The sequence below is a fragment of the Crinia signifera genome, chromosome 12 (assembly GCF_055691185.1).
Source record: "Crinia signifera chromosome 12, ASM5569118v1, whole genome shotgun sequence".
Taxonomy (NCBI): Eukaryota; Metazoa; Chordata; class Amphibia; order Anura; family Myobatrachidae; genus Crinia; species Crinia signifera.
The window spans coordinates 83643768-83668915 of NC_139228.1; the positions used below are offsets into that span (position 1 = coordinate 83643768).

Sequence of the window (25148 nt, forward strand, 5' to 3'; positions counted from 1 at the left end):
TTTTTTAACATTGAAATCGGGAGCATCGTGTCGGTCTTGTGCCATTATAATGGCACAAGATGAGATGGACTTGATTAAGTCCATCTCACATAGTAAAAAATGTGAAATGGGCCAATATGACCCATTTCACATTATATATGTCCCCGTCGTCACCCCACAATTAACGTGAACCCGAAGCGTGGCGAGCGCAGCGAGCCCGCGTGGGGCGGCGGTGCGCGTCCTCCGACCTTTTCATTCCCCTACTATCCACGTCGGCGTGGAGTTGAGAAAATAAAGTGTGGCGAGCGCAGCGAGCCACCGAGCCCGAAGCGTGGCGAGCGCAGCGAGCCCCGCTAAGAGGACACGTATACCTGTGAAGTTATACGCGTCCGCTCGCCACGCTTCGGGCTCAGTGGCTCGCTGCGCTCGCCACACTTTATATTCTCAACTCCACGCTGACGTGGATAGTAGGGGAATGAAAAGGTTGGAGGACGCGCACCGCCGCCCCTCGCGGGCTCGCTGCGCTCGCCACGCTATGGGTTGGTGTCAATCGTGGGGTGGGATTTACGGTGTAAAATTGGGGGTCTAGAGAATATTTTACATTGAATCCAATGTAAAATCGGGTACCAGGGACCCTATTCACATTAGATTCAATAAAAAAATCGGGTCGGTCGCGTCCGTCGCATCGCATGCGACCAAATCGCATGCGATGCGACCAACGCGATTTTTGGAAATCGGTGTGGCCGTGCTAGGAAACAAGTACCAATGATTATAATTACTCAGATTAGCAGTGCCTGGTGTGCCTATCTGCATTTTCATTTCTTTCGCATTCACACAGAGGATTTTTAGAGACTGCGCACAAGCATTTACGCGCATGTGCAGCTGCATTTTGTGAGCCGTCACGGCGAATTAATTATTTGCTGGCCACTCGCGCACAGCAGTGCGGGTGGGGTGGCGGGCCATGGAAATTCACTGGTGATGCAGATACGGGGGGGGGGGGGGCAGCTGACGTCAACAGGGCTGTAACTAGGTGTGTGCCAGTGGTGCTTTGCCCACAGCTGCACCTCTGGCACACACCTAGGGCGAGATGTATCAAATGGAAAATGCGGTAAAACCCAGGTTTTACCGCATTTTCCAATGTATCAAAAATTATACCGCAGTGTAGGGTATCGCCACCTTTGGGTGGCGATACCCTATAGAAGCCTATGGGCTTCTTTTCGCCACCCGCCGACGCCGGCGCAAACACGCCGCCTCGCCGACCCCCCCTCTTGCTTACCTTCCTGAAGGGTCCTCCTGGACCCCGGAAGGTAAACCCCTCCTCCCCCTAGTGACGCAGCCGGACGTCCTTCAGGCTGCAGGGGGGAGGAGGAAGCGCCAGGGACAGCTTGCTTAGCTGTCCCCGGCGTGAGGGATGCAGGAGCCGGCTGGGAGGTGACACCACATTCCAGGTATCGCGGGGGGCCTCCGTCACCGCATCGCGATGCCAGCCGCATATGTTAGTACATATGCGTCGGCATCGCGGCGGGGGGCCGCGAAGGGCGACGATGTATTTTAATACATCCCGCCCCTAGTCTTCAGAGTGGGGAAGCGCCGGACAGGAGAGGTACTCCCCCCGCTCTGCATCCTGCTGGCTGCTGCTGGGAACTCAAAGGGGGCACAGCTACACGGGGAGGGTGGAACTAAGTGGAATCAGGCTGTAACTGCAGCAGCGAGAGGGAGAGGAGGGCCTGCTGAAGTGATCCTGCACTCTGGAAGGTAAGAGTGAGTGGTAATTGTGTGTATCTTGCATGTAAACATGTGTGTGTTTTGCTTGTGAACTTGTGTGTGTGTGTGTACGTGGCTGTCAAAATCCCTTAGGGGTGGATATGGTTAGGCTGCGGGGAGGGAGGTTAGGGTAAGGTCTGGGGGGGGGGGGGTTAGGTGGCTAGGTATGAGGGTTAGGGTTAGGCCCCAGTGAGTAGGATTAAGCAGTGCGATAGAACGCAGGCTGTAGGGTGAGGGATTGCATCAGTGTGATAGAGCACAGGAACGAGATGAATGATGGACACTACTGTGTGGTGTAATGTGAATTGGTACTATTATGTGCCCACGCCCCTTTCCAATAAAGCCACACCTTTAAATTTTTCAACGTGCATATCCTATTGTAAGTATGGGCACACCAATTCCATTACTGCCTCGGCACCAAAATATCTAGTTACGGCACTGGTGTTTACCACAATGGCTTAACTATAAAGCAGATGCCCCCGCTGCCAAAAAATTTAGACAACCACCCCCTCCCCCCCCCCCCCCCACATGGCACCAATTCATTGTCAGGGGATTCCTCCCCCCTTTGACCGTAACCGCTGCCTAATGTCCTTCTCCCTGACAGGGGTCCTGTAGTTGCAAGGGGTCTCCCCCTCCCTCTCCTGCTGCTGCAGGTCTGTCTCGCATGTCCCCATTAGAAATGGCCTTCCCAAAAGGCCATTTATATTAATTGGGGCAGTCACAGAGGGACCACAGACATCAGCAGGTTGTGGCAGTTGCCCCGGAAAGACCCCCAGCTCCTACAAGCCACCAAGCACCTCCAAACCGCCACGGGGCCCGCAGGGGCTATTGCTACACCACTGATTTACCATTCTATCTTGGTGTTTTATTCAGGTTCCTATAAATTCATAATCCACAGGAACCTGCAAGATCTGAATTGTTCATAACAACACTAGTACAATATATATATCACAAATATATGAACCCCATGTACAGTCAGACATTGTTCACTTAGTTCTATTGTAATGTTTGTTTTGGGATCAGATAATCCTTCCCAGCAGCAATTGTCCTACAGTAATGTATTGGAGAATCTATATAGCACAGGGAGTACTGAGCACCATTGTGTATCTACCGCCAGAATCTTCCATTACCAGGTTGGGATTATTGAGGCAGGTTTTTATCTCTGCATACTTCCGTTTTGCTCCTTTAGGGGTGCAGCTGGTGTACCCAGCTTTTCGACAGTAACTATATTTGTTTGTGCCTGAAAAACAGCGCTGATTGCAGAAACTGTCAAATGAAATCTCTGAATTATATAGCTGTATATTTAGTACTGAATGTCAACTACCGGTAAAGCGATGCGGATCAAGACCTCCAACTTTTCAGTCTGCAAATAATTTTATACACCAGTGGAGCAGATGATATTATTAAATAAAAAAATAAAAAAAATCTCCTACAAAATTCCTTATCAGGATCATTTTGAGCGAGCCGGATGCATGTGTTACATTTATCATCTGTTCGGTATGGTATTGCACATGTCTCTGTCCAGCTGTGACTTTCCTCATCTTTCTTGAAACATTACCATCTTACAGCCTCGAAATAGCTCCTCTGTAGTTTCATGTTTGGTTACTATGGAGACCACCCATTTCCATCTCGGAGACAATAGAAATCTTGTTTCTGGTTGAGAACAGGTGGTTCCCAAGGGTGTAGGCTGCGTGCTGTAATCCAAAAATGACGATGGAATTTGATCGGGCCCTCGTTTGATTCTTCATTGAATGGCATTTATGTCACGTGTTTTATACTCTAAATCAAAGTGATTCAATTAGCAAACTGTACAGTGGGCTTCACATTGGCAATCATCCGTATGTAATTGAATTACAATATCCCCATCCTTGGTGCAAATATAGGTGTATTCCCACCTCTGGCCAATCTTGCATTGCATGGCATAGGCAGCGTGGGGGGAGGGGTGTTCTAGTTGCCGGGAAACCCCCCTTCCTCACAGCATTGCCAGCAGCCACTACATCTATATACAGTATATGAAAGGCTAACTACGCCTCACCTCTATGTGACTCCTTAACAGAAAGTGAAAGCAATTTTTGCCGTTTCAAACTTTCCGGATATGGAGAGAGGGAGCTGTGAAGACAGAGATTGGAGGTAGGAGCAGATAGGGGCTGGGGGTGGGGGTGGAGAGTTTGTCGGCTAAAAACTGTCACAGTTTAAAGTGAAACTAAAAACTGTCACAGTTTAAAGTGAAAGTACATTACATTACATTATTTGACAAGCTTTTAACAAGTGAAATATAAAGGGTGGAATGTAGCTACTGCAAATACCCAGAATTCCTACCAAGCCCGCTGTGTGTGTCACGGGATCTTGTTCAGTCATCGCACCAGAGAATCTGGTAAGGGGCTCACCATCACCGTGGCATCTGCATATGTCTGAGGCACTTTGTTTGGGGGAACACTATAGCTTGTTACATGTTAATTATGTTTTATTCAGGGACTGGTGACAATCAAACATTTGCATATGGCGGATTTTGGGGAATGCATGGTGCAATTTTGCACCAGACGGGCGGGATTTACTGAGGGGAAACTGCGGTAAAACCCCCGGTTTACCGCATTTTCCTATGTACTAACACCCCGCCACCACCTTTGGGTGGTCGATACCCTATAGAAGCCTATGGGCTTCTTTTCGCCACCCGCCATCTCCACCGCAAACCTGCCGACCCCCCTCTCCCCCTCCCTCTGGCTTACCTTAGTGCAGGTCCTCCTGGTAAACGCAGCCGGAGGTCCTTCCGGCTGCAGGGGGGAGGAGGAGGCGCCGAGGACAGCCTGCTTAGCCGGCGTGAGGGGAGCAGGAGGCAGCAGGGAGGAGACAGAAACCCCCCGCACACCACATTACAGGTATCGCGGGGGGAGCCTCCATCACTGCACCGCGATGCCAGCCGCATATATTAGTACATATGCGCTGGCATTGTGGCAGGCGGGCGGCGAAGGGTGGCGATGTATATTAATACATCCCACCCATGCTCTGCTTCAGCGCCTTTATGGGTAAAATTTATTTACTATTTTAAGTTATGTAATTATATAACATACACCCAAAAATTAGGTGGATTCTTAAGTGAAGTAGCAGTAAAACATGAAGAAATATTAGTCTCAGTCTTAACAAAGATGACTTTATTACCTCACAAAATAAGGTTCTAGCATTGCACTTTAGCTAAAATCCCAGTTTAAACCCTTCGGTAATGGCGCTGTCATTATGGAAACCAAATCCGTGCACAATTATATCGTTTTTATTCCTGTTTCCACCCTTATTTCATAATTGGAATGTGTTCCAAGTTCTTTCATTTCAATTGTACTAAAGTGTGTTTGGCTTCCATGAAATGTGCTGGAACCTGCAGCTGTTGTACGTTATAGCTAACTATAGAATTTCATTAAGATATTCTATACTTTATAGCCTTTGTCGGCAAATACTGTGTGGTCACATATCAGGTGGCCGAAATCTCGTATGTCATGTGTGGCGTATTGAGAGAAAAAGTGCACATGGCTTTGGCCAAACTGACAAGATATAGGGATATTTTCTATAGACCTGGTTCCTGGCAATATAGGGGGTCTTTCTGGTCTGTTTGGTCCCCCGAATTCGCAATGGGGGCCGATATTTACGCTCTGCGCATGTGCTTAGTCGCATATGGGCATGAGCAGGGCTGTGCAGATGCCTTCGGCGAGTTGCATAGTCGTTGCGGCGTTCGTACATTTCAGTGGGTGCGCCTAGGAAACCGCTGGGTAACTCCAGGTGAACGCGTCTTCTGGGAGGGGGGTTGATGATGTCACAAGATGTCAGGAGTCCAACCAGACCCGGACGCCGCAAGTCTAGGTCAGTAAAAAAAGGTTGACGCGAAAAAGGCCAACATGAGGTTTTGACGGGTTTTTTGGTGCATACTATGCAGGCTAATCTTCCCTAAAATGTCCTTTTACAGTTAACCGTGTTTTTCTCTATGGCCTGCAGCACTGTTTCCCATTAATTAACTAATATAGGTCGGTATGCCAGGAGTAATAAATGTTATTTGTTGTTTGATATCGCTTGACATGGTGATGTGGTGTAGAAGATAACAGAGCAGTCTCTTGTGGGGAGGGATAGCAGGGATATATGGCCAAAACTCAGAGGGTTTTCGGGACGACCAGGTGATGTGGAGATGATGGGGAGACAGTAACAGATTCTAAACTTGTAGAAGGTTGGATGATAGAGTTGTTAGTAGTTGATTGAGGAGTAATTTCTGTGTCGGTTGCTGTTGAGTGAACAGTCGGGGGCTTCATGCAAGAACTAATAGTCATGCAAGTAGTGGCCATCCATGGGAAGGAGTTAATGTTTGCAGGAGGGTTGGTGGGAATCTTGGTAGAGAATGTAATTGGAGGAAATAGACATGGGATAGCAGGAGTTGATGTCAGGCAACAGCTCCGACTCCCTCTTAACCCAACGTTGCTGCGAGAGTTGTGCAAAACATCCATTGAAAATGCCAGCGCCGTAGTCGAGGGATATCAATCACTTTAGTTATTGCCGGCAAATGATCTGAAGTCAATGAAATTAAGTTTATTCAAATATTGTGCGTACACACTGGTCGATTTTCGCCGGTTTTAGCGATTTTCCCAGGAGTGGATGACTTTCCATAGCAGGACATTAAGGAAAGCTGTCATCCCCGTCGCTCGGCAGCTGGTAGTACCAGCAGATGAGCGACCGGGCCAGCGATGGTTCGGGAGCGCGCATCAGCGCTCACTGCTCACTGCTCATGGCTGCCCCGTACACACAGCTTTTGAGCTGAAAGAAGCTCATTCGAGTGCTTTCAGCTCAAAGTCACCCAGTGTGTACGGGCATTTACTGTCGTTTTGCCTATTATTGTCCTGTGCCAGCAATTCCAATAATGCATGACCAGAGGAAAAACCCTCAGTAGTTGTTCATCTTCATGACTTCTGTGGGATTGATGATAATGATATTGGTGCTTCTAGGTATTGACAATGAGTGTCACGACCTGATCACTAGTGAAGACAAAACAGAGGGAAGATGAATTAAGAACTACAGTACTGTACACACTGGGCTGTTATACATGGAAATGATCACTGTGTGGAAGACATCATGAACAGACACGTTCTTTTATTACAATCCTGCTAGATCCAAACAAAGGAATTCAGTGCTTTTGCCCTGCCAAGACTCACTAAAACAAAGGCATCAGTCATTTATATGGAAAAAACGGAAAATGTTAAATACTATAATAGCAAAAAGTAATTCAGATGTTAAGGCCTTGTCTCTGCTTCTCTTCTATATATAAAATATATATATATATATATATATATACAGCAAACCCCTCCTCCCCTCTATATAGTAAAGTACCACCAGTGACCACCAGTGAGCAGTTAGGTACTGGGGGTGGGGTTAAAACTGTCACCGCTCAAAGTGAATGTAAAAACTGTCACAGATCAAAGTAAAAGCACATTGCAGAAGCTGTCATTTTGACGGGCTTTTAACTAGTATTATAATAAAAATACACGTATTGCAATCTTTAAAATATACAGATGTCCCAGTTACAGTATATATGAGTTTCATGACCCCGATAAATACATAAACTAGTAAGGGTTCCAAGAAAGGAAGTATATTCAAGACATGCCTTCTAAATGTCCGGATTTTGGTTGGACAGTCACGTTTTTGGGGATTGTCACAGTGCAAAACTGAGGCTGAAATGCAATACACGGAGAGGGGGGGGGGGTTAGGGCAAGCCTCCTCTCCAATCTGTCCTCAATGCTGCAGCCAGGCTTATCTTCCTCTCCCGCCGCTCTAATTCTGCCACTCCCCTTCAACAAAATCTGCACTGGCTTCCATTCCCCTACAGAATCCTCTTCAAACACCTCACACTCACATACAGGGCCATCTCTAATTCCATTGCTCCATATATCTCTAACCTCATCTCCATTCATACACCCTCCCGCCCTCTACGGTCAGCTGACGACTGTCGTCTCTCCTCCACCCTGATCACTGCTTCCCATGCTAGAGTACAGGACTTTGCCCGTGCTGCACCCCTTCAGTGGAACGCACTCCCTCGCTCCATTAGACTCTCCCCGACCTTGCAAAGCTTCAAACGGGCACTGAAAACTCACCTATTCATCAAAGCGTACCCTTCCACTGCATAAACCAGCTGGTTCTCCGACCCCTTGCCTGTTTCCTGTTTACATCCTGCTATCTAACCACCACCCCCTCGCTTGCACCTCTTGTAATCTGTCTGTCTCCCCTTCCTACTAGATTGTAAGCTCCTCCGAGTAGGGCCCTCTTCCCTCCTGTTGTCAAAGCCCACTTCTCTTCACATTTCACTCACAGCTCTCCTTTACTCCAACACTCAGTGACCATCTTCATACTCATCTCCATCATTGGCCTCAAGCCTCTAGTTGTATGTTGATTGAGTCCTCACTACTTATATCCAAGCTGTAATGTGTATTGATCTGTGGCGCTCTTTATTTGTACTGTATTTTTGTTATTTATTCAATGTTATGCCAAGTTTTGTTTCCCTGTATTGTTCCTTTGTACGGCGCTGCGAAACACTTGTGGCGCCTTATAAATAAAATTATAATAATAATAATAATAAGCCTGGTTCTTGAGAACTTCTACAAATGGTATGTGACATTTCCTCCATCTGGTATTCGCCACTGCCGACACTTATGGCGCAATACTGGAGATCGCACAATGCTTTCTTTGTGGTGGTTGTGGCTGTTTAATGTCTATTGGCAGTGCCAAGCAGATTATGCCTGCAATCTAGTTTTGCCATTATCTGCTGCTCATGACACAACCAGAGCTGAATATTTATCCAACCAACGTACGTTGTACAATGGTAGACTCGCATTATGTTACCGTAACAATATGATCGTTTTATTTGCAAAGGAAATGATTTCATAGCATCATTCCAGATAGAACCTGTGCTCTGTCTGCCAGAGGGAGTGATGTCAAGCCAACAAGGTGGAGCAGCCCTTGCAGTGTTTGCTGGGTTTTCTCTGTCAGCGTAGAGAATATTCCATATAAATCTACACAGGAGGCTAGCCTGGTTTATAGGATGTCTGTACTTGTCAAACAATTAAATACCATAGTAAAACAGTTAATAATACTTAGGTTTAATAGCTTTGGGGGAAGGTATCAAACAAGTGGAGAAACTTCCCCTAGCATCCAATCAGCTTATAGATGTCATTTATCGAAATACATTCTATAATGATAGATACAAGCTGATTGGCTTTCATGTACAACTTGGTATCCCGTTATACTGACAGTCAATAGGTCAATGGTCAATTGGTCATCATTGAAAGGTCGAAAGGGTCAAAAAGTTCGACAGGTAAAAGGTAGGCGTTGCTTAAGGTCAACAAGGTCAAACGTTTTTTTTTTCCCCTTTCAACTTTTCCATCATTTACCAATCACATGGACTACGACTGGGAATTAGGGATGGCAGGGCATTTTTTCTTTTTTTTTAAACACATTTTATTGGTTGGAACATGTCAAAGTACAAACAGTTGAAATCTCAACGACACGGTACACATAATCAAGGGTTGCAAACAATATACGAGTCTAGTTTTCCGCGATGTCGTGTTCCAGAGTAAAAGGGGGGAAGAGTGGAAGAGAGAAAGAATTTTCTGTTTTTTATAAGAAGAGGAAAGAAAGGGAATAGAGAGTGATGGGAAAAAAGAGGAGATATAAGAAGAGAGGGAAAAAAGAAAAAAAGCAAAAAGAGAAGGGTAAAGGGCGTCCTCCCGGTGGCAGCGGGGCACCCTGTCCCTTCCAAGGAAGCCAGGTGGTGTCACAGTGGGGCATGGAAGGGGGGTGGGGGGTTAAGGGGGGGGGGAAGGTTGAGGGAGGGGGTGGACTTCCGTTAGTCTATATCATATGGTGGGGGGGTGTTCTGAGAAGTCATCCAAGGCGTCCACACCTTATGAAAGGATTTGAGGGAGTGGCGTATGGCAGGGCATTTTTTCAATTCCGGAATTCGGGATACAAAAACCCGCCCCGGCCGCCCTACACATTTACTTACATGTGCGATGGAGCCAGGTGGGCGGGCGATGGAGCCGCGCAAGTTGGTGGGCGATCGGGCAGGCACCAGCTCGGACACTGCCCGGCATTGGACTGCGTATGCGCAGTCTAATCCCAAAATCTTGGCATTGGAACCGTTACCAATGGTAAGCAAAGCTTGCCCGGGAGTGTACTGGTTTCCACTAATTTGGCTCACATATAGTAAAACACACAAAATTACATTAACCCCCCCCCCCCCCCCACACACACACACACACACACTGGTGTCAACCATTTTTGTTGTTGACCCTGCCGACTATTTGTACTTGTCAATCTTTTTATACTGTCTACCTTGTCATGTCGACCTATTGATTGTCAATGTTTTTACTGTAACTCTATTAAACCACACCCTAAGCTTCCCAGACATGTGTAAGTCCCGTGGATTTTACAGGACAGTTGGCAGCACTTAACTAATATTTATTTATTTATTGCAATCTCCATGTAAGGTTTAACCCATAACACCGGAGACAACCATGGGCAGCGACACTTTGTGTTTGCATTTGCTATGCCTGGCGACGTAGGCTGGCACAGAAGCCACATCCTCAGAGATACAGAAGCAGCGAGATAAATGCTCTTCGAGTCATTGGAATGGGAGAGTTGAAGTGTTGGAGATAGATATTGTCCTCGTACTTCTCCAGTGCACAAGTCCATAAATGCAAGTGGCAAGGGTGTGAGGGGGGGCAGAGAGAGGAATGTGCACTTACATGCTGCTGTTTTCACAGATAAGAGTTAGAACAGGGAGAGATAAAGTAGCAATCACGAGAGACATTTAAACAATTTCTACTATGTTACCTTGGATCTTTTTATTGCTCCCATTTATCGTAAGTGTATTGTTCAAATGTGTCATTATAACTGTACTTTAAACCCCAAGGGGGGCCAGATGCAAAGTACCTGGGCCTGTCTAGTTACCTAATAGGTAGGAGGAATCCTGCCCCCAAGATGGTGGGTCTACAACAGGGTCACCTACCTGAGCCCTCCGTGAGGGAAAAAATGGTCTGTTCCTGGACTTCCCTGGTACTGTATGATTGCCATCACCTGTGGGGAGCTAGGTAAAAGTGTTTCACCACAGGTGCTGGCAATCCTACATTACCAGGGAAGCCCAGGAACAGAGCATTGTGTCCTCCTGGAGAGGGGCATGCTGGGAGGTATGGATAATGTATGATTGCCAGCACCTGTGGGGAGCTGGGTAACTGATAAGAAAGGTGTCACCACAGGTGCTGGCAATCATACATTACCAGGGAAGTCCAGGAACAGCATTTTCTCCCTCACGGAGAGGGTCAGGTAGGCAAGTATGGTCTACAACCCCTTTAGTGGCCCGCTGCTGCAGAAGGCCCAGGTAGTCACGTCAGAGCACAGGCAAACTCCAACACACTGGGTCCAGCTTGTGTCCTTGGTGGTAAGAGGAGTGGAGGGTTTGGATAATGGGTGGTTATCTACCTTCATTGATATGGAAGCAGTAAGAATGTACTTAATTTTTCACACTACACTTTTTGAGGAGTGCATTATGGGTAATTATGCACTGGTATGTGAAATGCAGATTTGAAAGGCGGTGTCAGTTGTTATATAGTATAATATGAATGTGTTTGCCCAACTAACAATGACTATTTCATTGAGCGTCTTTTCTCTTTTCTTCGTTTCAGCATGACGGGAAGCCATATTGTCACAAGCCCTGCTATGCCTCTCTGTACGGACCAAAAGGTGTGTTTGTACTTCTTTACTGTGAGACAGTGATTCTCAAACTCGGTCCTTGGGACCCCACACAGTTCACGTTTTCCAAATCACCTGACAGGTGCACTCATTACTGACACATTTTAAAAGATCAGGGTAAGGGAGTGGGGTTTTGGGAGCCGCACAAGGTTACGCCCACTTCATGTGAGAAGGGTCAAGTGAGACCCTTTCACCATGCTGGTGGGTTTCGGCCTGGGTCGCCTAGGACCAGCTGTGATGGACGATTATACCCTGATTCCGGAGATAGTGTCGGTTTCTACTGGTGGTGCTCCCCTGAGTCCGTAATAAGTTGCAAAAGGAAGGAGATAGTTCCACTATAGAAGAACTCACCCTTCCATTTCGCATTGCATAGCATATATTTTTCAAGCTCACTGCAATCATTGTTTGTTAGTCCTTTTGTCTGTCTTAATTGTTTGTTGGACACCAAACAGTGTGTCAGTCCATGAATAGTTTATGGAATAAAATATAATAAAAGTTAAGTTTTAATAATCTATCATATTTTCAAGAGTGCCCCACAAAAAGAGTCCACTTTCCCTCTCCTTCCTTTTGCAACATTTTAAAAGATCCACAGGGGGAGCTCAGTATTTCACTTGTGATTCTGTGAGGAGACCTGCAAAACATGCACTGTGTGGGGTCCTGAGGACCGAGTTTGAGAACCTGTGCTGTAAGACATACAAAACTTGTCATCTATAGTATTATACTTCAAATGGGACACTGCTTAAATGGGACACTGCTTAAATCTGTCAATGTGGAGTTAAAATCAGAACAAATGATACTTTTTTCACATTAGCACAGGGAAAGTTTTGTCGCCAGCCACATTTATACTGTGATAAGGAAATGTTCCGATCCCTATGCCGTATCTGTGGGTGTATAGGAAATGAAGTCTTGCAGTGGGAGGCTTTATAAGGGGTAACAATGAGGAAAGTGTTTCATGGGTGCAGCTTCTATTTTGGATGAACTGTTACATCCAGCAAACTTCAAAATCTCTGAAATGGAATTAAATTATGTGAGTTGGCTTCTTATTTATTGGGAAAGCCCCCTCCGGCCCTCCCTACGTTGGAGTTTACACTCTCCTGCCCAGGACTTATACATTCTCCCTTGACGTGAGATTTAGTCATCTATAAGGAAAATGTATTAAACCTGGACATGTGAACAAGTGTAGAAATGGCGCATACAGATATATCCTCGTACGTCATTGCTGCCGCCGCGCCAAATAGCCCCCAGCTGTAGTCGCAACATGATGATAGCTAGCACCAGTGGTGTAACTACTGTAAGGCAGCCCCAGCTGCCGCTTGGGGGAGCAAGTCACAGTGGGGTCTGTGTGGGTGCCGGCACCCGCTCGACGCACTGATATGCTGCTGCCTGCCGCTGCCCACTGGCTGAGCACCGGAGGCTAGTCAGCCGCAGCGCAGGTGCAACCATGGCAGAGACGACAAATCCCCCCACTGGTATTCGGCGGGGCGGCGTCTCTGGTACTCAGTAAGCTTATCAAGCACGCCATAATCAGGGCCCAAATGCAATAGGGTGTGAGAATCGGAAAGTGAGAGATTTTGGGAGAGTTTTCCCATTTTTTTAAAATGCCAATTGTTTACATTGACAAACCAGGTTGATTTTGCCATGTGCTTGATTGCCGCTTTAAAAAATAATAATTGGAGAACTCTCCCAAAATCTCTCACTTTCCGATTCCCACAACCTATTACATTTGGCCCTCTCGGAGTAAATCCCCCCCACCTCGGGCTTCTCGCACCACATTACATTTACCCCCTGGAGTTTTAGGAACATGGCACAATAATACTTGGGCTCTTCAGTCGTATATTTATGGATATCTGAGTTACATGAGATGGGCATGCACTGGGCATTGCCTAATGCCAGGCAGGTATTATATTTATGAATTATTTCTATGGATACTTTATCCAGCTGATCCCTGTCGATCACGTTCCCGTCAAGCTAGACGCTGTTGACTATCTTTAGACGTTTAATTAGACGCATTCGACCAAGAGTGCTCGAACCCTGTCCGGGCCCACATGTGATAGGCAGACTCAGTAGCGTCCCAACCCCCCTCCCAGATCCTGGTGCCTTAGCGAGCTCCATGAAGATGTCCAATGGTAGAGCCAGCCCGGTGTAGATGACCTAAAATGACTTTATATTCTCTGAATATAATTTTTGCATTCTAACAACAATTCAACCGATCTTTGTTTCAAAATGTATATTTGGAACTGTTTCAGGAGTTAATATTGGAGGAGCCGGTTCCTACATCTACAGGAAACCAAGCGAGGACAAACCTCTGTCTCCCACTGAGGATGCCCCAAAGGTGGAAGAGAAGAGACCTAGTGGGCCCACAAGGAGTCTTAGCAAAGGTGAGACCTCTGAGCCTGAACACTCAGCAATACTCTCTGTAATCATCTAAGCTGGCAGGGGCGACAAGTATACATCGCTGCAGATGTATTTGCCGAGTAGGGGACTGTTGGCTGAACATTGGACATTTGCATGTAACAGCATGGGGAGGAAATGCCAGGACTGGAGGTATGCTGTGAATGTGAAACATCCTTATTCAGTTTGGCAGAGGGAAGCCGCACAATACTTGCAGAAAACTCACGGCTCGATCCAGCTGTTGTAAAACTACAAATCCCAACATGCCTTGCGACAATTTTGCTATGAGGGGATGCTAAAACTGTGAATGGCATGCTGGGATGTATAGTTTCACAACAGCTGGGGAGCCACAGGATGACCAGGCCTGCTACAGTATATTGACTTGTAATGAAAGTGGGTACCTAGGCAATGACAAAATAGACAATTACAATTGCAAACAGTGATAGAACAAACTTGATAAAAACAGACAGACATGGAGGTAGGAGGGAAACTATTAGTATTCCCACTATCGGTGTCCTGGGCCGAAAGTGCCATCAGCCTAAATCTTACTATATTACAGCCATCCAAATGATAAGTAATGCACAAGAATGGTCTCATTTCACACAAACAGATGAGTAAGTACCAAGATGCAGTTAGTGTAGCCAGTGTGACGGCTGATTACACAATATCTGTGCCAGTATACTTTGTACGGCAACACTGGTACATTCCATCATCACCTCTCAGTGCTGCAACACAAAGCAGATCGCTGTTTTGTAGAGGTTGTGATAGTCTGCAAAGCCTCGGGTACATCACTGGGCTACATGGGGAGACAGCTGAATAGGAGCAGGTTTTCCAAAAAACGGAAACCTCTTTTATATGTGAAGTCACTGGATGTGTGTAAGAGATGTTACCATCGGTTTCAATTCTCACCAGGGGCGGATTGCCCATAGGGACAGCAGGGTAGATTCCCGGTGGGCCAACATATACCGGAGGCTGTTTTGTTTGTTGACATGTTGCCCCACCTCCCGCAGGATAGACAGCCCACCACAGTCATTATAGTGCATTGTCCCCATTCATTCTGTTATTCCATCTCTGCAGTAGAGTAATGGTGCCCATACACTTATGCGATCAGATGCGATGCAACATCGCAATCTGCGCCTGCCACCTGTGTGGATCACTGGCCTGGACCGAGGACCAGCAACCCAGGGTGAGAACTGTTCAGCGGCCTCCACTGCCATCCCAGCTCCTGCCCGCCTCCTGGCCGCCTCCTTCCCACACCAGAAAATGCAGGGACTTTTTTGGTGTGAAATGGGCCAACCCAGGATCCCTGGGCCGAATTCCCAGGTGGGTCCCTGCATTTTCTGGTGTGAAAGGGGTATAAGTAGTTATATAATTTATTATCTATAGTTATCTACTGCACGGGAGAATATTACACTGTCAAAAGTAAAGGCAGTATAAACTTGGGCAATGGGTAACTGCAGGGTGGGGGGTTTACTATAAACACATACTGACAGGCTCAGCGCTGCATCTGATTATAAACCCTCCCATGACAAGACACTGCTGCTGCTGTCCTCCATGGGCCTGAGAAGCACAAGATAAGCTCCACCAAGCAGAGCTCAGCACAAGCCTCCCGGCCTCTGACCTCTATTGCAGTCTCATGGGACTAAGTCAACTCCCAGTAACGCACTGCACACTTGTGCAATCAGTGTGCCTTTTTAAAAAAAATACATGCCAACCACAGGTGTACCCTAGATAGATAAATAGCCCATTTGCAGGGAAGTCATTTGTTTCCTGGATTTTTGGAAGTGTACAAGGGGCAATGTGTGCGAAGGGTTAAATCTTTCAAAATCATTGGCCCCAGGAGACTAAGGCACTTACTTAGGGTCTGATTCAGCCTCAATCGCAGTGCTGCGAATTTGCAGCCCGAGTGATTTTTCGGACGACTGCACATGCGCACGGTCTGCAGTGCGCAAGCCATCTGTACAAAGGCAGCCAGTGATGGCTAGCCAGCGCTGGCTGTGCGCAGGGTCATTGACCACCGTCGACCATATGGGCGCAGTAACCCAGCATTTTGTGGGAGTGTCCCACTCAGGTATTCCCTGGCCATTGGAAGAGAAGGGCACTGATATGAGCATATCAATAGACTTGGGTAGAGATGTCTAAGCACATCAATGCCTGGTATATTCCTCATCACAGTATAAAGACTCCATTTTCCTTTTAGGTTATTTCTCCTTTTATTTCCTTGTTGGTAATCCAGCGCGTATAGATAAAAGCCTGTTATAGCCAATGCATCACACCTGCTTCTCATGGATCACTGATGGTAGGTATTGGAGTGGGAAATGACTGCAGTGGGAAATAGCCACACTAGTAACTTGCAGACAAGTCCAGGTATTTGTGCTGCAGAGAAGCCAGGAGCAAGTCGTGCGTCCGCTGTACGTTTTTGGTTTTGATTCCTGACTTTAAAAAGCTGTTTTCCACATTTCAATGGAACAATAGTCACCCGCAAATTCCTCATATAGGTATTATAAGCTGTCCTTATTCTATCGCAGAGTCAGGGGCGTAACTAGATATTCATAGGCCCCATAGCAAAAGTTTGTAAGGGCCCAGTATTTAGCAACTGACAAATATATGTCAAACATATTACTTAAACTTTGGTAGCTGCACCCCTTACACCTATGGTAGTTACGCCCTTGCACAGAGTATACACGTTGCCACACAAGAATAACACAAAAGGATAAACGGCTAGACAAAATTAATAAAAATGATAAGATTCTGTATAAAACAGACACAACAGAGCAAAAAAAATCCCAAACATGACAAAACTAGTCAACAAAATGAGATACAATTCTTTTAGCAAACGATTATCCCATGCCAGGGAAGGACAGATGGATGGGATCAAAGTCATTGACATTATCTCATTGGGGGTAGCAATCAAAAGTGTAGAGGGCTCTCTTGCAAGAGATTACAGTCTAAAGGATTTTAGGCTAACTCGGAGGTTAACTGGAAGGGAGAAAATATACTGTACTGTCATTATCTTATAGGCGGTGTTTTATTGATTGTAGAATAGTAACCCTTATGCCCCATACACATGGGACGAGTTATCACTCAGATAGTTCAGCACACACACACTGCACCAAAGCGATCTGTAACTACCAGTGTTCTCAATAGAGAGAACATGGGCGATGATTAGATATTTCAAGCATGCTATCCCTGTGGGGCATACACACACAACAATTTGTGCTTTATTTCTGAGCAATCTAGCAAAAGGTCTCGAATCACTAGAATACAAAGATAGGATAACCAAGCTGAATATGTTATCACGAGAAACGGAGGCTGAGAGGTGATATGATTAGTATGTACAGATACAGGATTGGGAATCATATGGAACTGGGAGATGATTGGTCACTAACAGGCCTATACTTAGGACACACGGCATGTACTGAGGCTCGGGGGAAAGAGATTCCGTACTGAATTAAGAAGATTCTTCACCATTAGAGCAGTAACATTCTGGAACTCATTGCCGGTGGGGTGATCACAGCAACTACTGTAACTACTGTGCATTTTTGCCCACTAAGGGAATCCTATAGATATGACTTACTCACGTCAGTAGTTACACATCAGATAGGTTGAACTCGATGGACTAACGTCTTTTTTCAGCCTTAATTGCTATGTTACTATGTAAATGGGACTTAAATCACCCTGCGTGTATGCCCCATTAGACTTAAGGAGTTGCTGGTGAGCTTGGTAAGGGCGTTTTCCTTGGAATGATGTAGGCAAAAGTCAGATTCAATAAAACATGTAATGAGAGGAAATAAAGGTAATGTGGTAGTGGAAGACAAGCTGCTGAAAGACCTAGGAGGCTATTGGCAGAATAAGGATTTGGGGGATGGTTTAAGAGGTAATAGAGTCTGTTGGGTAGTTAGAGGGAAGACAATGTGAGGAGTGAATGGACTTAGTCATCATAGGCAACAAAGAAGGATGAGTACATGATCTGTACATCACTACCGGAAGGTGTGGGAGGCAGTGAGGGCTTGGAGGAGGAAATGTCATAAAGTAGCAATCTTTGAGAATACAAAAGTAGCAGTGTCATAGACAGGAACAGTAGAGGTGGGTGGCAAAGAAGAGAATTGAAGGTGATCAAGAGGAATCTCTTGCATTGGTGACTTTAGTGGATTTGATGTCTGACTGAGCGTTAAGATTTTTGGAGGTTGCAGGTAACATGGTTGGAGAGAGAGGCGTGTGTAAGGGTCAGGGTATTAATGACCGAGGAATCAAGAGCAGAAGTTGAGGTGGAGGTATAAGGGGAAGCAGCCAGTTCAGGGCAGGAAAGGGTGTAGAATGGGTTCAGAAAAGAGTCCAGGTAAGAGGAAAAAAGCTACATGGTTCAAGGCGTCAAGGTTGAGCAGAGTTCAGGTGGATTTAGGAGAAGAGTTGAAAAAGGGAGGGAGGTGGATGAGGTGATGGGGAAGGGAATGTTGAGGGACAGAAGTTTAGAAGTGCCATAGTCCACAGGATCATCTATGGGGAGGGAAAGTCGTAAAGAAAAAAAAACAGGGAAGTCGGGGATCAAGTTGTCAAGGAAGATGGAAAAGGAGACAGGTCATTCCAGTGGCAAATATCTAGTGCGCATTTTCTGGGTGATTTCTGATGTTGCAGCACCACTGATAGGTGTGTATTCATCATAGTTCTACTCTTTGAGTTACTACAGGTCCCAGCAGGCCTGGGACGCCAGGGCAAACTGGTGCTTATAGAAATTCCAGCAAAGTTTCACATTTTAAGAGAATCCAGCTGGTTTAAAAAAAAAACAAGTTTGAGAAACAGTTTTGGCCGGTTCTAGGCGCGAGGAGCCAGCTCCACAGGTTTGCCCTCATAGACGTCCTGGTAACTACAGTACTGCCAGTCCTGGTTGTGTTGGAGCCTGTAAAATGTTTTAAGCGTTTCAGAGACTTGGAGAACGAAACGTTAGGGATGGAAAAATTGTGTGTGATATGTGGCACCCGTTCAAATGCCTCATACGCCACCTCTTCATTTGTGTCTTTTTTATTCTTTACCAATCTAGAAAACACTTCTACTATATACAGTAGGATTAAGTGTAACAGTTTTATCTCCGCCCGTAATGATACATTCGCCATGCATGAGGAAAGAGAACTGTATTCATCTTCTGGATTGCAGAAACCATAAATATGTGTCCTGTGCTCACAGATTTCATTTAAATTCATTTTCTGACTTTTTGATGACACTATTATGTTGTTCTCTTTCAGCTTCCAGTATAACGACATTTACAGGGGAACCCAATCTGTGTCCTCGCTGTGAGAAGAAAGTATTTTTTGGTAAGAGATCGTTTGCACCTGCATGAGATATCAGACACTGATTACACTTAGACGTGTAATATCGTCACTGTACGTAATGTGTGGGGGAGTCATCCTTTAGTAAATGCATATAATCCAAAGAAGAGATCAGTACAAAGCATTGCAGGAATAGAGAATGTAGTTATATGAGAGGAATGCAATCAGCATCCCGACGGTCCAGATGTCAGCGTTCAAAATACAGACGCTGGTATCGCGATAGCCTTCGCAAGAACGGCGCTGCAACTCTGAAGAGGTCAGGATGCCGATGACAGAATACTGACAGTCAGCATCCCGATCGATGAGTATACAGGAAGCCCCACCCACACATGTTTAGGCACTAGTGGGGGGAATTAGTGTTAGGCTGCGTAGAGGAGGAGTTAGACTGCTGGGGGTGGGGGTGGGGGGGTAGGTTTAGGCAGCAGGGTATAGAGGTTAGGCACTACTAGGGAGGGTTAGGGTCAGGCTGCGAGAAGCTATGGTCAGGGGGAGGGAGGGGGGGAAGAGGGGTTAGGGGGAAGGTACATATACTTACCTGACCCCTGTTGGGATTCCCTTCTTCAGGATGCCGGCATCAGTATTTTGACGGCTGGTATATCCACCCAGGTCATCCTTATTCCATTCAAGCGGCAGCAGGCAATATGATTGGTCAGCCAGGGCTCCAATGCATTCTAGGTGCATCATGTGGGGTTGTCTTGAGGTCAGAGGTCATATAGTTAGAGCGCAATGCCGGGATGTTTTTTTATTTATTTTTTGCTGCACTCCATACATAGATGTCAAGGGTTGTCTTGCAGTACTCTTTCTGACACTACTTTATATTGCTGCAGTTGCTTAACTTCAATGTATTAATCCCATTCTATGTAATTCTCTTCATGATTTCATCCTCACCCCATACCACCTATTTGTAGGCATTGTTCCTGGATTCCCACAAACCTCCTGATGGAGCTGTTGAGAAATGCGCATTGGGGCTTGGGCCTTGGGTTCCAGGTCAGCCTACGCTCATTAATATCATACATTACATTGTAGGCCTCCTTTTCTTCCTGAGTTTTACCCTTACTTTTTTTTTGCATCATTTACGTTGTAACTTTTCCATTTGTAATGGATAAGGGGATTTAGCATTTTCTTTTCATTTAACACTAAAGAAGGGATATATTATCTGTGCATAGGCTTAAGCATTACGTGTAGGAATGAGTTTAAGCGGAGGAGTTGGTGCTGGGCATCTAGATTACAATAGTTTGAATTTATCTGCACAGTTATTAATTCAACAATGACCTTATTCACCATTGTTTACATAATGATAACATGCTTTCTTCGTGACATGACGTTCATTATCTATGTATGCTTTGCTGGAAAAGTTTTTAAAACAAAAAACGTGTTTCTGTACATGCTAGACACATTCAGAGGGGGGAAAGGACTTTCAGCAAAGGAATAAGATCATGTTTCCAGGGGTGTTTTGTGGGGTAACTGCATATATTTAGTAGCACCTTATTGGTATCTGCTATGATCCCGCCATTCCCCCTTGAAGCTGCAACCCCCATTTCTATGAGTGATGTGATGCTGACAGATTTGCCAAGTTCCAGAATGCAAAGGATTGCAGGAATGGACATCTGCAGATAATGCCATTTGAAGATGGTGTTCGTCTGCTGTATCCTATGCATAAGTATCTGGCAGAGGATAACCTGGACCCTCCCCAGCATCGGCACGTATGCATGATCAGCGGGACCGCACCTGCACAGACATTCGCTTCCACGTGGAGTACATCGCAGGGATGAGCCCTGTGTCCCCGCAGTTGCCCATTAATACATTTGCCCAGTGTAATGACATACTGCACGGTGATGCTGTGTGCTAATATTGCACCCAGATAGCACTAAGATTGTGATTAATGATAAATAAACCTCTGTGAGTGATATCGGAGGGGGATAGATTATATAAAGTATACAAACAAGCCATAACTACGTTCTCTTATGGGAGGCAGAAAACATGGCCTGTTGTATTATTCTTCTGGGTGTACAGTAAGTGTATACCTCAAGACTGCTCGGCGAGCCCTACCCTTACTACAGAGTGTTGGGGTAGTAAACAGAAATGTCCGAAGTCAACATTTTACTCATGTCGACTTTTTGACTATCGACCTTCCCATTGTTGACCTAATGCTTGTGTCAACCTTGTCGACATTACCCATCTTGACCTAACGACCTTCATTTGCTCGTCACAGTAACCCATAGCCAAGCTTTGTGACTAGAAGACCGGGAGCTATTGCAGGGTACCCGGGTGACTGGTACTTCCCTGGCACATGCTGAAACCTGGCAACACCATCAACAGAAAATCTGATTTGCAAAAATGAAGCTGATCTCAGTTGTCAGTTATCAGTTGTCAGTTATCAGTTGTCAGTTATCAGTTGTCAGTTATCAGTTGTCAGTTATCAGTTATGAAGAGCCAGAACCACCTATGAATAACCATGGAACTTCCTTGGCACAAGAGAACAAATGTTTGCCTTGCTTTAACCTGGGACCAATGGCATATATATAATGGGTGCCACGCACATAGAACCCTGTGTGCAGGGGTCTAGGGGGCCAACCACCACACACGCTGAACCCATTTAATCATACTCACCTGAGTCTAGCGCCGGCAGTACAACGGCAAAAAAATGACTGGGAAAATGCCCATTACAGCCATTTTCTTAGTGATATGCGCAATAGAGGTGTCCTCGGAAATGTTGCACAGACGCCATGTTTCTGGAGACCTGCACAGCCACAAAAGACTCTGATGCAAGAGTCCACTGCACCACCAGAAAGGAGGGGGCCCAATCACAGCCTGCACATGGACCCTCTCGTATTTGAAAGGGCCCCTGTCTGGGACTATTTAACATCTTGGGCAATGGCCCCATTCTCTCATTAATCCTGTAGGAAGATTGACATTAGCGAGCACACCGGGGTTAATATCTGGGTGGTTTTATCTCTGTCTATATGAATTTATGTTATGAAAGTGCATTTTTTGGAATACATCTTTACGAGCTAACTAGAGGATATTAAACTGGCCACAAATTCTGTTTAATGAGGAATACCTGAGGTCTTTATCAGTTGTAGTTATCATAGACCCTGTCAGGCATTAATGGTGGTTCCTCATGCTTGGAATTCCTGAGAATCTGTATTCGTTCATTCTCCCACATACATTACTGTGGAGGTGAAATTCTACCACTGATTAACCCCTTCAGTGGTAATCCTGAGAATTTTCCGGGCTATGCCTAAGTGCCCAGACTGGCAAGCCCGGAAAATTCTCGGGAGTGCCACTGATCAGCGCTCCATCTCTTCCACCGCATCTCCTCCTCTCCCCGCCCTCCGCAGGGCTGAGTTGCCAGGGGGCAGGGCCGGGCAGCGGCTGACACAGTGTTTAGCTGCGCTGCCCGGCCCCGGGAGACAGCGTGGTAGCTTTTTTTAGGTAGCGCTCCCCATAAAAAACTCGCCCAGTATGGAGCGCTACCTTAAAAAAAAAACACCACTGAAGGGGTTAATCACAATGCACTATGGAGAAAATTTATGGGAGTTCAATTTCACATGGGAGAGTTGCTACGGGCAACCAATCAGATACTGGGCGGGATGTATTAACATACATCGCCGCCCTTCGCACTGCAGCCGCCGCGATGCTGCCGCATATGTACTAACATATGCGGCCAGCATCGGGTTGCGGTGACGGAGACCCCCGCGATACCTGTGATGTGGGCTGCGGGGGTCTCTGTCACCTCCCAGCGGCTGGCAGCGTCCCCCTGCGTCTCCTCCTTCCCCCTGAAGCCGGATGTCCTCCCGGCTGTCACACCAGGGGGATGAGGAGATTTTGGAGGACGGGAGGAAGGGGGGGGGGGGGGGCGCGGACGTCGTACGGCGGGAGGCGAAAGAAGCCCTTAGGCTTCTCTAGGGTATCGCCACCCAGGGGGTGGTGATACCCAGCCTTGCGAAAACGGGGAGGACAGGGATTGATACATAGGAAAATGCCGTAAAACGGGGGTTTTACGGCATTTTCCCTTTAGTAAATCTCGCCCATAATCTGTAATTATTTTCTAGAAGTTGATAAATAAATAAGATGTCGATTCTGATTGGTTGCCCATAGCAACTATCTGAAATAGAACTCCTATCTTAGTAAATTTTGGCCTATATATAGTTTTATTTTTTATTTTTTTGCAAATATCTGACAGAATATTTTGCAGAAAACTCAAACAGAAGCTTTAGGATCTGAGGTAAAAGCTTTTCCGTACACGCACAACATGTTTTTTCAAGTTCATTTATTTTATTTGAAGAAGATATATTATATTTCACTATTATTTATTTCACTTTTTAATACAAGGTGATTTATGTCACCTTTTGCCACTTTATAGGTTGCAGAGAATACACTGTTTACATGTATATATTCATATTCATGTTACAAGTCTACTTTCATTCATTTGACTTAATACTGCAGTAAATTCTGCTACTTGGCTTTTGTCCGTGATCTCTGGTTTGAAGTCAGTATTTTAAATTATTATTTCACAGTGATGTATTGTAGTTGGAGAACTTATAGTTATTTTTAATTTAAGGACAAGTACAGTACGTAAATAAAAGGCAGTCTTGACTGATCAAAAGATGGGGGGCGTTCAGTCGGCAGGCAGTGTTTTCCTGTTCGCTACTGCCCGCCGGTCGGGCTGAATCAGACCCACAGACGCACGTTTGTGTCCGTAGCCTACAATCGCTAGTGATGCTGACAGGAATAGAAGGGGGCGTGAAATTAAGTCACTATGTCCAGTTCTCCATGTGTGCTGTGATAACACTCAGTGAAGGTGAAGGTAATGTGTTAGGCTACATATTAACCTGTCACATTACTCAGACATAGGAAGGTGTACTGTAGCTACAGAGCCAAGTCCCTTCAGAGATCTCACTATTGGGAACCAAAGTTATGTCACTGTGATGGTTGGCATCTGAGGAGACGCAGGGAGGTGGGGCAATCGGGGGGGGGGGGGGGGGGGTGCCATGGTAAGGTGATGGTTAGGGGTTGCCATGGAAACCTGTGCATCTGCTCATGTTGTTCCTCCTTCCCTGTGAAATACACAGCCAAAACTTACCGCTTTTGGATATGCATATTTATTTACCAAGGAAAAGAAATGTGTTAATAGTTCTAAAATCGTAAATACTTTTATTTCTTAATATTGTAGCAGAAAAAGTGACCTCTCTGGGGAAGGACTGGCACCGGCCTTGTCTGCGGTGTGAACGGTGCTCAAAAACGCTGACTCCAGGCGGCCATGCTGAGGTGAGATCTCTGGTTTGTTTTATCAATTTTGTTCATAAAGGTTCCTAGGTACTAAGCCCTGGAAATAGATAAAGGGCCAGATGTATCAAAAAGTGATAAAACGGAGAGCCAATCAGCTCCTACATGACATGTTGCGGGCTGAGTTTGAAAAATGTCAGGTAGGAGCTGATTGGTTGGTTGTTTATCACTTTCCACTTGATCACTTTTTGAAGCTTGATACATCTGACCCATAGGGGGGAATTTACTAAAGGAAATTTGTAAAAAATAGGTGTATTTGTATCCAGAAATACACTTATTTTTGACATTTACTATCCCGAATATACGGCAATTCGTATTCGTATTGATTGCCCTATTTTCGGGATAGTGTATTTCTGGATACAAATACACCTATTTTTTACAAATTTCCATTAGTAAATTTCCCCAATAGTATCAACCAATCAAACACAGGGGGCGGGATGTACTAAGGGGAAAATGCGGTAAAACCCCCATTTTACCGCATTTTCCTATGTATTAAAACCCCGCCGCCTCGTTACCGCAGTTAAGGGTATACCCTATAGAAGCCTATGAGCTTCTTTTCGCCGCCCGACGCCTCCGCCGCAAACCCGCCGACCCCCCCTCTCCCCCTCCCTCTGGCTTACCTTAGTCCAGGTC

At 45.8% G+C, this 25148-nt stretch overlaps 1 protein-coding gene across 1 annotated transcript in view; it reads left to right on the forward strand.

The window, feature by feature from the left end:
* Nucleotides 1-25148, forward strand: part of LOC146050163 (cysteine-rich protein 2-like) — an 87327-nt gene that overhangs the window by 51758 nt on the left and 10421 nt on the right. The window contains exons 3-6 of the mRNA XM_083167050.1: nt 11445-11502; nt 13758-13889; nt 19143-19211; nt 24403-24497. Coding sequence (XP_083023176.1) covers nt 11445-11502; nt 13758-13889; nt 19143-19211; nt 24403-24497 — 354 coding nt within the window. The remainder of the gene's footprint in view (nt 1-11444; nt 11503-13757; nt 13890-19142; nt 19212-24402; nt 24498-25148) is intronic.